We start from the raw sequence: 16,181 nt of genomic DNA on the forward strand, positions 1-16,181 counted from the left end.
GCAGATGATACTAAAATAGGAGGTCCGGGTTAATTCTGAAGAAGACCAAAGAAAGTTGATAAGATGGGGGGGAATGAGCTAAAATGTGACAGCTGGAATTCAGTGTCAGTAAGTTGGAGATGATGTATTTTGATTATGAAGAAGAGCAGTAATTATAGTCTGAATGGGGGTTGGCTTGAGGCTGTGGAAGAGCAGAAGGACTTGGAACGCCAGCTTCACAGGGCATTAACCACAGCAGCTCTGGATGAGAAGGCTGTAAACAAACGTTAGGTTTTGTCACAAGGTATAGAATATAAAAACCACAAGGTAGTGATCAGTCAACATAATAAGTTCTCAGTAAGAGGACTGGATGTAATAGTGCTTTAATTATGAAATCATGGAGCAAAGTAGATAAAAGCAGGAATCCAATTGCAAAATACTGCAGATATTGGAAATCTGAAATAATGCTGTAAAAACTCAGCAGGTCTGGCAGCATCTGTGGAGAGAGAAACAGAGTTAATGTTTCAGGTCACAACCTTTCATTACAAATGCTTCCATGTTGTAACTTCCACGTATTCTACTCAGGGTTCCCATCTCCCACACTTAACAATTCCAATCGCTGCTCCCTCCTCCTCCTTCAGGTGCCATATCCGAAGAGCTGGTGGCGACCATGGACTTCCATTGGATTGGTCCAATCAATGGAAGGATTATGCTTGGCAAAGTACTGCAGTGGTTTGCCATTGCCTTCTGCAGTATGGCTGACCAGGAAACTCTCCCGCTCTTACCGCCTGCCACCAGGCATATTGGAAGGATTTACAGGCTGATAATCAACCTCACATTACGAACACACCTTCTTTGGACATCAAGTCCTGAATTGGGGCTTGAACCCGGAGGTTCTGGCTCAGTGGTAGGCATGCTACCCACTGTGCCACTAGAGCTGCCCTCCCACCCTGCCTAGACTTGGGCTCACTCAAAATTCTGACTCAGAAATTGGTGCCGATTTCATGGCAGGTAGTGCAAATCTAGAACCTTCTTCCCCAAAAAGCTGTGGATGCCACAGCATATCAAAGGATATGAAGCAAAGATGAGTAAATAAAGCGGAGGTACAGTACAGATCAGGCAGGTTGTAATTGAATAATGAGCAAGCTCAAGGGGCTGAATGGCCTCCTGCTCTTCCATTGTTTATTCAAGAAACAAGATGGCACCTGGGACTGAAAAGGAGGAAGAAATAAAAAGGCTGGGCGAGGGGTGTGAGGAAACAGGAAATGGAAACAGATCTTTCTGAATACAGTTCCAATGAAGACAACTATCACAACACCTTAAAAATCCAACAAATCCACAAGGAATGGAAGATGACTCTGTAGGGTTGCCCACCCTTCAGGATTGACTTGGAGCCTCCAGGAGTTGAAGATCAATTGCCAGGACACTGCTGTGTGCAACCCTGGTGAAAAATCATCGGGGCATTACAAAGGATTTTGTTTTTGCTCATTTTCTTTGAACGTTTCTCTTTACCAGATAAAAGGCTGTTTGGCTGACAGTTAAGCATTATCCAATTGGGCAATGAGTCTTTTTGCTTTCCAATTGGCGTAGGAAGGCCGTACGTCATCAGGATTAGCTGATTGAGTATTGGCTGCCTAATGGCTGGAGCGTAGGGGCAAGTCATGTAATGAAACCTTAAGGAATACATTAAATCACAGTTGGCATCTCTATGTACCTGTAAAGGGATTAGATCCACTGCCTTTCCTCCTGACCTCCACAGGGCCCGTGTCAGATGTAACAAAATTCAGATTTTTTGCTGGGGATCTGCTCTTCACCTCATTGATGCTGAAAGTTGAAGCTTTGAGATTCTCCTCACTGGTCTGTGAGTGAGGGGTCATGCTGCTGAAGTCCCAATGGTCCCTCGCAGTGTGAGTGCGGTGGTTTGTTAGTGGGACCTTGTCTCCCTCTGGACCGCCTTTATTCAAATCATCTGAAATCCAAGGCTTTAATGAATATCACACTCAACATCTCAGTCCACACACTCAATGACGGATATGCATCATTGCACTGTTAAAAAAACATCCCCATTCCATCACTGCAAACCCTCCTCTCATTCCCTGAGGGTACTGCCTTTCACTGGGTTAGGATTCTGTACACCTAGGTTGCTCATGCCAGTGACTGTTGTTTAAATGTCAGTGAGTGTCAGCAAGGATATTCTGCCATGAAGGGTGTCATCACAGTCAAGTCGAGAAAAAGACAGGAAAACAGAAGGCTGAGGGGTGACATGATGGAGGTCATTAAATTGTGAAGGGGGTTCTAACTGAGTGGATGTAGAGATGTTTCCACTTATGGGGGAACCCTAAAAGTAGGAACTATATAAGACAAATGAATCCTATAGGGAATTCAGGAGAAAGTACTTTACTGGAGAATGGTGAGAATATGAAACTTGCTACCTGACGGAGTGGTTGAGATAAATAGTTTAGGTGTACTAAAGGGAATGTTAGAGAATCACATGGGGCAGAATATTACACTCGGCGAATGGCCCACACGCTCAAGCGTAAAATGACGCGTGATGACTTCGGGCGTGCACCCTGACGTCATCGCGTAGTCTCGCGATATTTCACTCGGTGGGCGCACGCCGGAGTCGACTGTGCGCCTGCTGATAATTAAAAGGCCATTAAAAATCTAATTAAATCCAAATTTACGCAACCCATCCGACCTTACGGTTGGCGGGCAGGCGAATAGGCCTTTACATTTTTTAGGAAACCTCATCCGCGAGCGGGATCAGGTTTACTAAAGGAAATAAACATGAAATAAAAACTTTATTTGTGAATTAAAAGCATGTCCCAGCTCATAAGATCATAAGACCATAAAGACATATAAGCAGAAATTAGGCCATTCGGCCCATCGAGTCTGCTCCACCATTCAATCATGGCTGATAAGTTCTCATCCCCATTCTCCCGCCTTCTCCCCATAACCTTTGATCCCCTTACCAATCAAGAACCTATCTATCTCGGTCTTAAAATACACTCAATGACCTGGCCTCCACAGCCTTCTGTGGCAATGAATTCCATAGATTCACCACTCTCTGGCTAAAGAAGTTTCTCCTCATCTCTGTTCTAAAAGGTCTTCCCTTTACTCTGAGGCTGTGCCCTCGAGTCCTAGTCTCTCCTACTAATGGAAACATCTTCCCCACGTCCACTCTATCCAGGCCTTTCAGTATTCTGTAAGTTTCAATCAGATCCCCCCTCATCCTTCTAAACTCCATCGAGTATAGACCCAGAGTCCTCAAACGTTCCTCATATGTTAAGCCTTTCATTCCTGGGATCGTTCTCGTGAACTTCCTCTGGACCCATGAGGGGACTTGTTTTATTAAGTTTTTATTCTCTTTATTTTTTTTACACAGCGCTTCAATCTCCCTGAGGTAGCTCCGTGTTTCAGGGAGATTGAAGTGCTCTTTCTCACGCATGCGCAAACTGTGGACTAGGCCTGGCTCTCCCGTCTCCTCCCGCCTGCAGAGGTAGCGCTGAGCGCTGCTGCTCGCGATCCACGCAGGGAAGGCCTTAATTGGCCCACCCACGTGAAATCGCGGCGCAGAGCCGATCGCAGGTGGCGGCCGGCTTCCTGCCCGCCCCACCCACCCCCGCCGAGCACCCCCGCCGAGGGCAAAATCCTGCCCATGAGGGAGAAAGGAATCACGTGGTGATCGATGAAATGCGGCATAAAATCTTAGCTGATCAACCCGGCTGCATGTTGATAACTGACCCTGAATGGGCAGTTCATGCAAAGAGTTCACTCCAGATGGTTGGATGATTTAGTTCCTATCAATTAATCTATGGGCAAAATCCCAAACTGCCATCTGTTCTGCGCATTCATCCTCCTGCCCTGGAAGGTACGACAATTAGTTCAATTTTTTCTGAACATTTGAGTGCTTCACAAGACTGAGGTCTTGTAAAAAATTCCAAAAGCACTGAGACACGTATTAAACAATATACTCTGAGCAGCTGATAGATGTAAACAATCCACTGTGTACCTCATTTGCTCACGTGTTTTATGATGAAGATCCTGAGGAGCAGAATACAGTAGCTCAAGGGCTGGGTATTGGGTAATGTGAGTGATCCTGACACACAGGACAGAGCATTCACACCCAAAGGTCAAACGTGGGAACTCGGGTGACCTATATTCCAGAGCAGTCCAGTGATCGGAGGACGTGGCAGAGGTGGGAAGAAAAACTACTGACAAGTTTAAATATTGGTGAATGTTGAGGATGATGAACAAGAAGTGATGTCCATGGCCTGGCAGGATGGGCTGAAGGAGTGGGGAGCAGGAAGGCTCAGGGCAAATCATGTACCAGAGAAAACCCGCCAGTGATGCAAGAGGGGGATTTTGCAGCACTCGTCCTGACAGACAGAAAATGAAGGTTAGAAACTAGAAGCAGAAATCCTCATGATTGTGAAGTTTTTGTGACTGCCAATGAACTTAAGGATAAACTAATAAGAGAGGCAAAACAAAGGGAATTAGAACGTTGGACAGTTTGGAACTTACTATGAGGTACCAGATAAAGGGAAATCAGCCATTTGTGGTTCTGTACTGGAAAACTCTTGCAGATGAGGCTTATAAGGCTAATGTGAGGCTAATTGCAAGGGGGTTTGAACAGTGACTGGGCGATACAGATGTTAGAGTGGACTCCCCCACAGCTGGAAAAATAATCTTGAAAATCTTTTTAGCTCTTTTGGCTACAAATTCATGGAGTAGATCAATGAGCATAAAAAGTTGTGCTTCTCCAGGGTGATACTTTTCAGAGAGAAGTTTCTGAAACTGACCGAACAGACAGCAGATGATGAAGGAAAGCTATGGAAACTAAACACATGCATCAACAGCCTGAATGATGCTTGTTTGGTGAGATCTGTTTTGCGGACAATAGATTGTTGTCAACGAAAGGCGGATCGCACAGTGTTTTACTGGTATCATAAAGGTAGGCTTTTCGGCATCCCCATGGTGCATGCTGATGGGTGTGTGTGTGTGTGTGTGTGTGTGTGTGTGTGCGTGTGTGTGCGTGTGTGTGTGTGTGTGTGTTATTGTGGGGGTGGGGGGGTGGTGGGTGGTGCTTTCTGTGGAATTTGAGAAATGTGTTATTAAGATGAGAGTAAAATTTTAAATTGTGAGTCAGTCTTACGGGGCTTTTAAATATATTGGTTCAAATATTGGGCACAGTAGGTGTGGAATAACTTTAAATCAACAATCCTGTGTTAGACAGTGTTATTCCCATCCATCTCATCATGCTCGGTCCTTACAGAAAGATGATGTTACATCTAAAGAAGAGACAGAACAATTGGGAAGCTGGGTTGGTCATTTGAACTGCTTGGGCATTCAGAATAGACCAGATGCTAGTTTTGATGTGTTGGTGTGAAGAACTACGATGAAATACCCTAAGGTAGAAAATGTATTAAGGGCAAACTAAACGTTAAAAATTCAAACAGAAGAAAAGTGTACTTAAGTTTCCATCCTTAGGTGACCCAAAGAACATGAAACTAGTCATTTTTAGTGATGCTTCATATGCTAATCGTCCTGACGAGTATTCTAGTGAAGCTGGTTTCATATTTCTAATGGCCGAATGTTGGAAATATTGTCCTTCAGCTTGGGAAGCTAAGCAAAAAAAAAAAGGGTTGTTAAAAGTATTTTAGCTGCTGAAACACTGGCTCTTGTGGAGGCAGTGAATATGGGATTCTATCTGTCAAAGATTTCAGGTGGGTTTCCATACAATGGGAGTACTGAAGATAGTATACTCATTGACCATTATGTAGATTATTGTTTATTGTGGGATAATGTACGCTATACGAATAGTGTGAGTGAAAGTTATGGGTTTATATTGCTGGCTTGAAACAAATGCTGGGGGGAGATGGAAAGGAAATCTCTAAAGTTAAATAGGTAGATGCAAGTCATCGATTGTCAGGTCGTTTTACAAAAAGAAATGCATGTAGGAAGAAATTGTTAGGATTCTAGAGGAGGGGTGTCTCACAAAGTAAAGATTTGAACAGAATATGGAGTTTTTTGATTTCATTGGTTTTGACATTTTGGTTATGCGTATTAAACCTAATTTTTATTTGAAAGGAAAGAAAGGAGCCTGTAAATTGCATATGAATTGTTTTTAATTGTATGCAGGTGGTGGGCATTAACTGGAGATTCACTTTAGACCTATAAATAGACAAAGACTAAAACTGTGGTTGTATGTTTATAATGTGTAACTGTGTAAGTAAATATAAAAGTGTGTAAAGATTGGTTCCAGTTCTATCCTTCACTAACTGAATTCCTGGAGTAGAACACCCAGAGCCAATAAGAAAACAAATTGTTATAGTTTCATCTGTTTCTTTTGTTGACTTCCAGTTTATCTTTTTCTGCTGGTATTTCACATATCTGCCAATGGGATCCTTGAACCATTCGGCAGGAGACTTGTGAGATTGTTGACTTGGCCCTTCAACCATTGCTCATGCCCTGCTCTCCACTTGGTAGCTTCTCATTGGTACAGCTAAGATTGCTATAGCAGTGCTCAGTGCTACAGAACTCTCAGCATGTCATAACACAAACTGGACCTCCTTAAATTCCCCACAGGGTTAGGAATATAGGACCTCCTCTTCAGTTCACCATGAGACGTTGTGGTCTTTAGAAACGTAACAGTAATGGAGTCATAGACTAATCTTAGCAATCGGTTAACCTTTATCCATTAGTCCACAACAAAGCCAGACATTGCAAGGGAAATCTGCAATGATGGAGAGTTCTGGGAACAAACTGATTTGAAGTAAGTGTGCTAATGGCAGTGGGAGGTTAGGAATAGAGTGAATGTGTTAATACAGAGTGCACGTTAATTGCCTCTAATGCAGCCAAGCTTTGCTTGCCCCTGCAGACTGTGTGGTGTGTGTTTTTGGGCTGTAAATGTATAACTGACCCTCCCTCACCTTAATGGTTGGGTCTGATTCACTAGGTGGCTTTTTCTCATCCTCCTCATCTTCGTGTGTCCATTTGGGGATCCAGTTTTGGAATGGGTGATACACATTGTATAATGGAATAAGGTGCTGCTGGTTATAAGGAACAGAACCCCCTGGTCTGCATACTCACCAGCGTTGCTCCTTTCCTGAAAAGAGTGCTTCCTTCGTCGATCCCGCCTGTCCCCACTGTCGGAGTCCTCACTTGGGGGTGAGCGGAGAATCCGGTCTGCCTATTAAATACAGTTTAAATAACACAAAGGAATGCTTGATTTAAACAAAGAGACTCACAGAATCCACGACAAAACGTTCTCATCAGGCTGGTTTCCCCAATGGTTAGGGGCTGGGTGAGGGATTGAGTTCCTGCAGTATGTCAGTGCACGAGTACACAGACAGGCTTAGTGTACAGTAGTACACACACATGCTCAGTATAGACTGGTAAACAGGCACACTCAGTGTACACTGATACACAAAAACTCTTGGTGTACATTGGCACACGGGCGTATTTTTGTACATGGACACACTTGGTGTACAGTGGTATCCAGACACAGTCAGTGTGCGCAGAAACTCTCAATGTACACGGGATGCAGACACACTCAGTGTACAGTGACACATTCAGTGTATACTGGTACACAGATATGTATGTTGTACACAGATACACGTGGGCTGGGATTTTCTAGGTGGGACCCGCTGTGGGTGAGGCGGTGCCCCAGCCAGAAGTCCATTGACTTGCGGCGGGACCGGAAGATCGTGGCGGCGGGCGGGTGTGGAAAACCCCACCGGTGGTGTACACTTGTACAAAAACATGCTTGGTGGCCAAATTTGGTGTATAGTGTTACGTGGCTACACTTGCAGTACACTGATACAGAGACAAACACAGGTACACGGACACACTCGGGGTAAATCTGGTACATGGACACACTCGATATTGCCTTGCTTTTAAATGCGCAGGGCGGACAGGGGGTGCAGAGACTTAGTAAGTATACTCCATTAAAACCAACAGTGTACCTGGTGTATCATGGTACATGTGACAGGTGGAGTGAGGGGGCACTGAGGATAGACGGGCCTCCAAAGGACGACTCAGCAACAGAAGCCCCTGGGTTATTCTATCCCCTGACCCATCCTGAACAACACCAAGAGAGATCTGCTAGTGCAATGTTAAATATATTGAAGGGTAATGGGCAAAGGGGGGGGCGGGGTTTACAGTCAATATAGAATATACCATCGAAGTTCCAACACAGGAGGAGGCCATTCAGCCCATTATGCCTGTAACTGTGCCAGCTCTTTCACTGGGCTAATTCCATTCCCCTCCTCTTGCCACACATTTAATTTTTAAATACTTACACAATCTCTTCTGAAAGTCTCTCTCTTAGTCACCCTTGTGGTGAACGCTTGCATGTTCTAATAACCCTCTGTGTGAAAGCAGGTGCCTCAGACTCCCCTCTCCCTTCATTCCCTCAGTGACAATCATTTGTCTTTTCCCGCTTGTTATTGCTTCTCCAACCACTGCAAACAATCCCTCTGTCCTCACGAAGATTTTTTACAATTTTAAAATCCTCGATTAGGTCCCTCCCCAAACCTTTTCTGTTCCAGTGAAAAAGCCAGACTGATTTTTTTTGCCTTTGTTACTCTGACCTCTCATTTCTCTGAATAATTCCAGGATTAGCAGAGAAGCACTGGTGAGGTCCACCTTAGAGAAGCCCTCCAGTGCCACTGAGGCTACAGGTGACAGAAATGTGGATGCAGGTTTCAATGACAATGGAATTGAGAGGAGGAAGGAAATGTGACCGGAAACTCAGGTCAATCTGGGACATGGACAATTCCCACAGTCCAATTCTAACCATTGGGCAGGGAAGGAGATAGTATGATGGGGTTTTTGATTGGACCCAAAATGTGGTCCAGAAAGCTGCTCCTTGTTCAACGGACTTAAAGGGTTAAATGAAGGGGGCAGGTTGCAAAGACTCTTGAGTTTAGCAGATTTTGGGTGATCTGTTCAAGGTGTTTGAACTGATAACAGGACTTCATGCTACAGGGAAATGATTTTCTCTGTGGGGAGATTCAAGAATGAGGGGAATTAATATTTAAATTAGAGCAAGACCATTCAGGAGTGGAATCAGGAAACATGTTTCACCCAGGATAGCGGAAACACAGGATAGCACCTCTGATGCTGGGAATGAATGGGAGCTTTCAAGACTAAGACCGACACATTTTTGTTGAGGTAGAGTATCTGAAGGATGTGGAGTAAAGGCAGGTAAATGGGATTGAAGGACGTATTATCCATGATCTGACTGAATGGCAGAACAAGCTCCAGGTCCTGAATGCTGAATGGTCTCCGCCTGTTCCTAATATTACTGTGGAGGTGAATAATGAGGGTAAGTTCAGGTTACAGTTACACCTGGGCACAGATACATAAGCCCTCAGGAGCTGGTTTACTGCCAGGGGAAATACAAAAATAAAACTGGCACCCTTCAGAGAAGCTACTCAGAGCAGTGCAAGGTGTGTGTGTGTGTGTGTGTGTGTGTGTGTGGGCGGGGGGGGGGCTGGAGAGGGGACGGAACAGCTGAGAAACTGTGTTTGGACTTTGACAACTGAGCTTGACCTGAAGATTTAGAGGCGGTGACAGACAAGGCTGGTGCTGCCCTTTGAGAGAGATTAAATCATTGGACAGTGGGTTAAGGGCATTCTAAATAACGAGGAGCCAAAAATATAAATGGTCACTAAAATAAATCCAATGGGGAATTCAGGAGGAGCTTCTTTATCCAGAGAGTGGTGGGAATGAGGAATTTGCTACCACATGGGAGTGGCTGAGGCGAATACTATCAATAGATTTAAAGAGAAGCTGGATAAGTACATGAAGGAGAAAGGAATAGAAGGATATGCTGATGGGGTTGGATGAAGAGGGGTAGGGGGAAACTCTGTGGTATGGGCCAGTTGAGCTGAATGTCCTGCTTTTGTGCTTTAAATACTTTGTAATGGTGCTACTTTGTCATTCTAAAAGGCTGTGATAACCTCTGCAGATGTTTTCTTCTTTACTTTTTTGGCTCTATACAAGCTGTGAGCTACAATCAAACCACCAGTTACAAACCCTGGGAGTTCCCCAGTGTTGAGGTTCACTGTGTTGTGGAGTGCAATGGGTGCCATTTCATTAATTCATCACCAGGGGGCGGCCAATCCTAGATCAGTTCCTGACTCCCGGCACAGGCAATGTGAAGGACAGGCACAGAATGATCCCACACTCCATTTGTGTGTATTCCATGTGGAACTGACAGGGGTTCCAATGAGATTCCCATGTTACAGGCCGCAGCTTCATTAAATATTTAAAGATTTACCTCGGTTAGGAGGCAATGATAAATTGTGTAATTGGGAGCAAGACGTTTCAAAGGGACATTAGCGGAGTTTGTAAAACGGTGTCGAATGGAGTTCAATGGGGGGGTGTGCGAGGTCATCCATTTTAGATCTGAGAGCAGAGTATTTTCTTAATGGTGAGAGACTAGGAAGTGTGAATGAACAGAGTGTTTAAATCCCTAAAAGCTGGTGGCCAAGTACAGAAAGCAATCAAAAAGGCTGATGGGATGTTGGCCTTTATCTTACGGGGGCTGGAATACATGGGAGAGGAAGCGATGCTCCAGTTGTCAGGACCTATTGTGTATTGTGATCGGTTCTGGGCTCCGTATCTCAGGAAGGATATACTGGCCCTGGAGAGGGTGTGCCAAAGATTCATCAAGAGTTATACTGAGGCTTAATGGGTTAAATTATGAGGATAGGTTTCATGGACTAGGTTTGTATTCCCTTGAGTTTACAAGATTAAGGGGTGTTCGAATTGAGGTGATTTAAGGAGATAGAGAGAAACTATTTCCTTTGGGGCAGTCTTGTAAGAGGCCGTACAACCTTAAAATTAGGGCCAAGCCATTCAGGGGTGAGGTCAGGGAGCACATTTCCTTCTCTGGGAGATTTGGTGATGTCAGGTGACCAGAGCATGTTGGGCTTGATGGCCTCACTCGGCCGTGTAGACGAGGGGGAAATGCAGCCGATTATGAGGAAGAGAAACAACACAGGGGCTTCGCTTTATAGCCTGTTCAAATTGTGAGGGAGGGGCTAGAGGACCCTCCCAGGTACAGGAGGAGAGCCAAGTGTAGGATGGACTTAGGCTGCACAAAAGAATTATGAGAGTTGAGTGAAAAAAGAGTGGTTAGAAGGCAAATGTCACAATTCCCCCTCTTGATGGCTATTTTAGGGATAGACAAAGCATAGGAATTCCATTAGGAATCTTGCCGAACTGGGTGTACACTGGGACACTGACTGGTGTACACTGGGAAACTGACAGATAGGGTATACACTGGGAAACTGACAGGGAGTACACTGGGACACTGACTGGTGTACACTGGGACACTGACAGATAGGGAGTACACTGGGAAACTGACAGATAGGGTGTACACTGGGAAACTGACAGATAGGGTGTACACTGGGAAACTGACAGATAGGGTGTACACTGGGAACTGACAGATAGGGAGTACACTGGGAAACTGACTGGTGTACACTGGGAAACTGACAGATAGGGAGTACACTGGGACACTGACAGATAGGGTGTACACTGGGACACTGACAGATAGGGAGTACACTGGGACACTGACAGATAGGGTGTACACTGGGACACTGACTGGTGTACACTGGGAAACTGACAGATAGGGAGTACACTGGGAAACTGACAGATAGGGAGTACACTGGGACACATTTAGACTGGGTGTACACTGGGACATTGGCAGACTGAGTGTACACTGGGAAATTGACTGAGTGCACACTGAGACAGTCAGACTGGGTGTAAACTGGGACACAGTCAGACAGGGTGTACACTGGGACACATTCAGACTGGGTGTACACTGGGACACATTCAGACTGAGTGTACACCGGGACACAGTCAGACTGGGTGTACACCGGGACAAGGTCAGACTGGGTGTCCTCTGGAACACTGACAGACTGGGTGTGCCCTGGGACACATTCAGAGTGAGTGTACACCGGGACACAGATCGGGTGTACACTGGCTCACAGTCAGACGGGATGTGCACTGGGATACATCAGACTGGGCATACTCTGGGAATCAGTCAGATTGGTTGTACACTTGACACAGTCAGATTGAGTGTACTCTGTGACACAGACAGACTGGGTGTATACTGCCATATACCATGTTAAAACAACATTGATACTGATGGGGAAACCTGTGCACTGGATTTTCTGTTGATTATAAAGTAAAGAATATAAAGGATTAAAACTCACATCTCTGAGATTGAAAGTGATCTCCAAATTGGTCCAGAAGTTATTGGAGAAATCAGGGTACATGTCCAGAACCTCCAGCAAGTCATCACGCAGAATCCGGTGTAAATCACAGTACGTTAAAGCTCGTACATCGGAGTTCGATTTCCCTGGCCTGGCGTAAAGACTGATTGGCTCCCCAAATGTGTCATTCTTGCCTGGAATCAAGAAAACACTCAAAAGCATCAAGTATACACACCGATCCTCAGTCTGCACACAATTAGTCATGCATCAGTGGGAGCACTCTCATCTTGGAGCCACAGGTCACAGGTTCAAGCCTTACTCCAGACTCTTTCTCAAGCAGCACATGGGAACGGAGGGAGGCCATTCAGCCCCTTCATCCTGTTACATCGGAACAGGGGCGGGGGGACTATTCAGCCCTCCTCAATTTTGTTATCCAGGAACAGGAGGAGGCCATTCAGCTCCTTCAGCCTGTCCGCGTAGAACCATAGATACTTGCAGTGCAGAAGGAAGCCCATCATATCTGTGCTGGGTCTTTGAAAGAGAGGTTGTGCTAAGTCCCACATGCCCTCTTTTTGCCAGTAAGGCTGTAAATTCATCTCCTCAGGTATCTGCCTAATTCACTTTTAATATTATTGATAGAATCAGCTTCCAGCACCTTTTCAAATCAGACATTTCAGATCCTGAAAATTCCCTGACTGAAAACAAAATCCTGACCTTCTCTTTAGTTTTTTTGCCTATAATTTGGAACCTCTGACCTCTGGTAATTGATGCACTCGCCAACGGGAATGCTTTTCCTTTATCTACTCTGTCAAAACCTCTCATCATCTTGAAAACCTTTATTCGGTCACCCTTTCACCTTCTCTGCTCCAAGGAGGACGGTCTTAACCTTTCCAACCTCTTCTCATAACTGAGGTCGGTCATTCCTGGTAACAATCCCGGTAAAACTCCTCTATACCCTCTCCAAGGCTGTGACATCCTTCACAAAGTGTGGTGCCCGGAATTCCCCTGCTGAGTCATAAGCAGCGATTTATAAATTTACAGTGTGAACTCCTTGTTTTTTGATTCTATTCCTCTATTAATAAACCTCAGTAACCAATTTGTCAATTTACCCCGCCACCTTTAAGGATTTGTTCATTCGGGCACCAAACTCTTTCGGCTCATCCCCACTTTTGAAAATCCTGCCATTTCTATTACACTCTCTTTCCAGCTTAGTCCCAATTTTCAACATCTCACATATCCCGCATTGTACTCCATCTGCCCAACTCCTGCTCATTTCACCATCCCATCCATGGCATTGTGAAATATGTAACAATCCTCGTCACAGAATCACAGAATTATTACAGCTATTTGGCCCATCATGTCTGCACTGGCTCTCCGAATGAGCAACTCACTTAGTGCCACTCCCCTGCCTTCCCCCACCGTAACCCTGCACATTCTTCCTTTTCAGATAACAATCCAATTCCTTTTTGAATGCCTCGATAAACCTGCCTCCAACACCCTCTCAGGCAGTGCACTCCAGATCCTGGGTGAAAAAGTTTCTCCTCATGTCGCTGTTGTTTCTTTTGCCAATTACCTTAAATCTGTGCCCTCTGGTTCTCGATCCTTCCCCTAATGGGAACAGTCTCCCCCTATTTACTTTGTCCAGACTTCTCATGATTTTGAACATCTCTATCAATTCTCCTCTCAACCTTCTCTTCTCCAAGGAAAACAGTTCCAACTTCTCCAATCTATCTTCATAACTGAAGTTCCTCATCCCTGGAACCATTCTCATGAATTGTTTTTGCTACTTTACCAAGAGGAGATGCTGCTTCTAACATCTGAGCTGTTTGTGAAATGTTAAAAGATGAAGAGGAGCTAAAGGGCCAGCAGAGAGTTCCTGAAAGGACCTGAATTTCCTCGGACCTTTTGCCCCATGACTTTATGGCAATAGTGATGGGACAGTGGCAGAAATTCTGCCCCATTATCTTTTCCCAGGAACCTCCCCCCACATTCCAGTCTAACACCCACCATGCCCCCACCCCAGAAGCTGTTCAGCCTCATCTTGGGGAGGGTCCTAATTTGAGGTACCAGAGGCCACTGGGTGCCCACCATCATGTGACTACCATCCCCTCTGCCTCTCCCACTAATGGTGTCCAGACGCCCTCCACAGGCGGAACCAGCCCTAATCCGAATGGGACAGACCAGGAGCATTGTGGGCCACGTACCCAAGATGGCCACCACCACATCATTACGCAGGATCTCGATGGAGCCGCGGGATATGAAGTAGAGCGCGGTCAGTACATCGCCATAGTGGACCAGTGTGTCGCCAGGAGGAGCGTGCGTGGTCTTGAACTTCATTGCCAGAGCTCGCAGGCACCCTGGGCTCGCCCCCCTGAAGACCTTACAGTTCTGGAGGAGGCTCCTGTTCAAGTGGAGACAAATGTCGGCCTGCAAGCACTCTGGAAAGCCCTTCAGAACCTGATCAAAGGGAAACAGGACACGGTTATTTCCAGTGAAAAAGCAAAACTTCCAGAAAACTTTCAGAACCTTCCAAACCTTCTTGGTTTGTGCCAGGATTTCTTGTCCCCTTTGAGAATATCTGACTGTTTGATTCCACTTACTCCCACCACACCCACACCTCCTTTATTCCCTTTTCTCTCTGTTGGATGTTCGCATCCATTAGCTTCCACTCCCACCCCTGTTTGGTATCCTTCCCCAACTCACTATCCCCACCCCCACTCGCCATTCCCACCTCCACTCGCCATCCTCATGCCCACTCCCTATCCCCTTCCCTGCTCTCTATTCCTCGGCCACTGGCAATCCCCTCCCTCACTTGCTATCCCTTCCCCCATTTGCTACCCCTTCCCCCATTCACTATCCCTTCCCCTGCTTTCTATCCCTCGCCCACTCGCTATATCCTCCCCCACTCACTATCCCTCCCCCACTCTCTATCCCTCTGAACCTCACTATCCCCTCCCTCACTCCCTATCCACTCCCCCACTCGCTATCTGCTTCCTCACTCGTTAACCCTTCCCCATTCACCAGCCCCTCCCCCACTCGCCAATCCCCCTCAATTGCTTTCCCTTCCGCCCACTCACTATTCCACTCCCCAACTCGCCAATCCCCCTTTTCCCTCATTACCACTTCTGCCCACGCATTGACTCCTCTTCCCACTCAATAGACCCCTCCTCCTGATTCTAACCCCTCCTCACTAAACCCCACTCCTCTCTTGCATGCTGGTTAATGTTTTTCATTAATGGGATGTGTTAGGTACTGGAGATAGTTTAAGCAAGTTAGATTTGTATTTGTGGGTGTTAGGAATGAGTTTTAGCTTTAAGTTTAAGATTAATTTGTGTTTCTGTTTTGGGGTTAAAAGGGTGAAACTTGAGTTTTGATTTCACTTTAAGAATGGCCTGCATTTTCATGAGGTTTTATGACTCTTGAAAGGAAGCTAAAACAAACACCAAGTAGAAAAACTGGGCTGTTGTCTAGCAACAGGAGGCCCACTCAGAACAACAGGGAGAAACAGAGCAGCTGTTTGAGTTCAGTTGGCGATTGTGCTCTAAGGTGGAAGAAGCAGTTTACATCTCATTCTAGCTGGACATACCAGCAGGATGCTGAGGAAAATAAGTCTGAGGATCTTAGATGAGTTGCTCTAAAGTTAAAGTAACAGTGAATATCGAGTGAGTTTTGGATCTCTAGGGAGATACCAAGTTGTCAGCTGTCTACTGGGAGAGGGAACTGCAGGGAGCAGGTCCTAAAGGAAAAAGAGAAAGGTCCCAAGTAGACCTTTAAGCTAAGTTAAAGGATGAGGACATGAATCTGGAACAAGACCTGTTCAGTGGAAATGAAAGCAAGGAGCAGAGAGGAAGGCTCCAAGTTTAGAGAGAGAAAGCTGCAGGAATCAGACTCAAGGCAAAATAGGCTTGTGAGAAGCCAGAAAATTTGAGGGGACAGCCAGAAGGTTGGTGACTCCTTACAATGAGTATGTGA

The 16,181-nt window shown here is 45.6% G+C and overlaps 1 protein-coding gene across 1 annotated transcript in view; it reads right to left on the reverse strand.

Moving 5' to 3' along the window:
• Nucleotides 1-16,181, reverse strand: part of kcnh6a (potassium voltage-gated channel, subfamily H (eag-related), member 6a) — a 215,063-nt gene that overhangs the window by 12,913 nt on the left and 185,969 nt on the right. The window contains exons 9-12 of the mRNA XM_078529856.1: nucleotides 14,414-14,666; nucleotides 12,210-12,403; nucleotides 7,072-7,171; nucleotides 1,694-1,948 (exon numbers count right to left, since the gene is read on the reverse strand). Of these exons, the coding sequence (XP_078385982.1) occupies nucleotides 1,694-1,948; nucleotides 7,072-7,171; nucleotides 12,210-12,403; nucleotides 14,414-14,666 (802 nt within the window). The remainder of the gene's footprint in view (nucleotides 1-1,693; nucleotides 1,949-7,071; nucleotides 7,172-12,209; nucleotides 12,404-14,413; nucleotides 14,667-16,181) is intronic.

Source organism: Cetorhinus maximus, chromosome 25 (assembly GCF_964194155.1).
Source record: "Cetorhinus maximus chromosome 25, sCetMax3.hap1.1, whole genome shotgun sequence".
Taxonomy (NCBI): domain Eukaryota; kingdom Metazoa; phylum Chordata; class Chondrichthyes; order Lamniformes; family Cetorhinidae; genus Cetorhinus; species Cetorhinus maximus.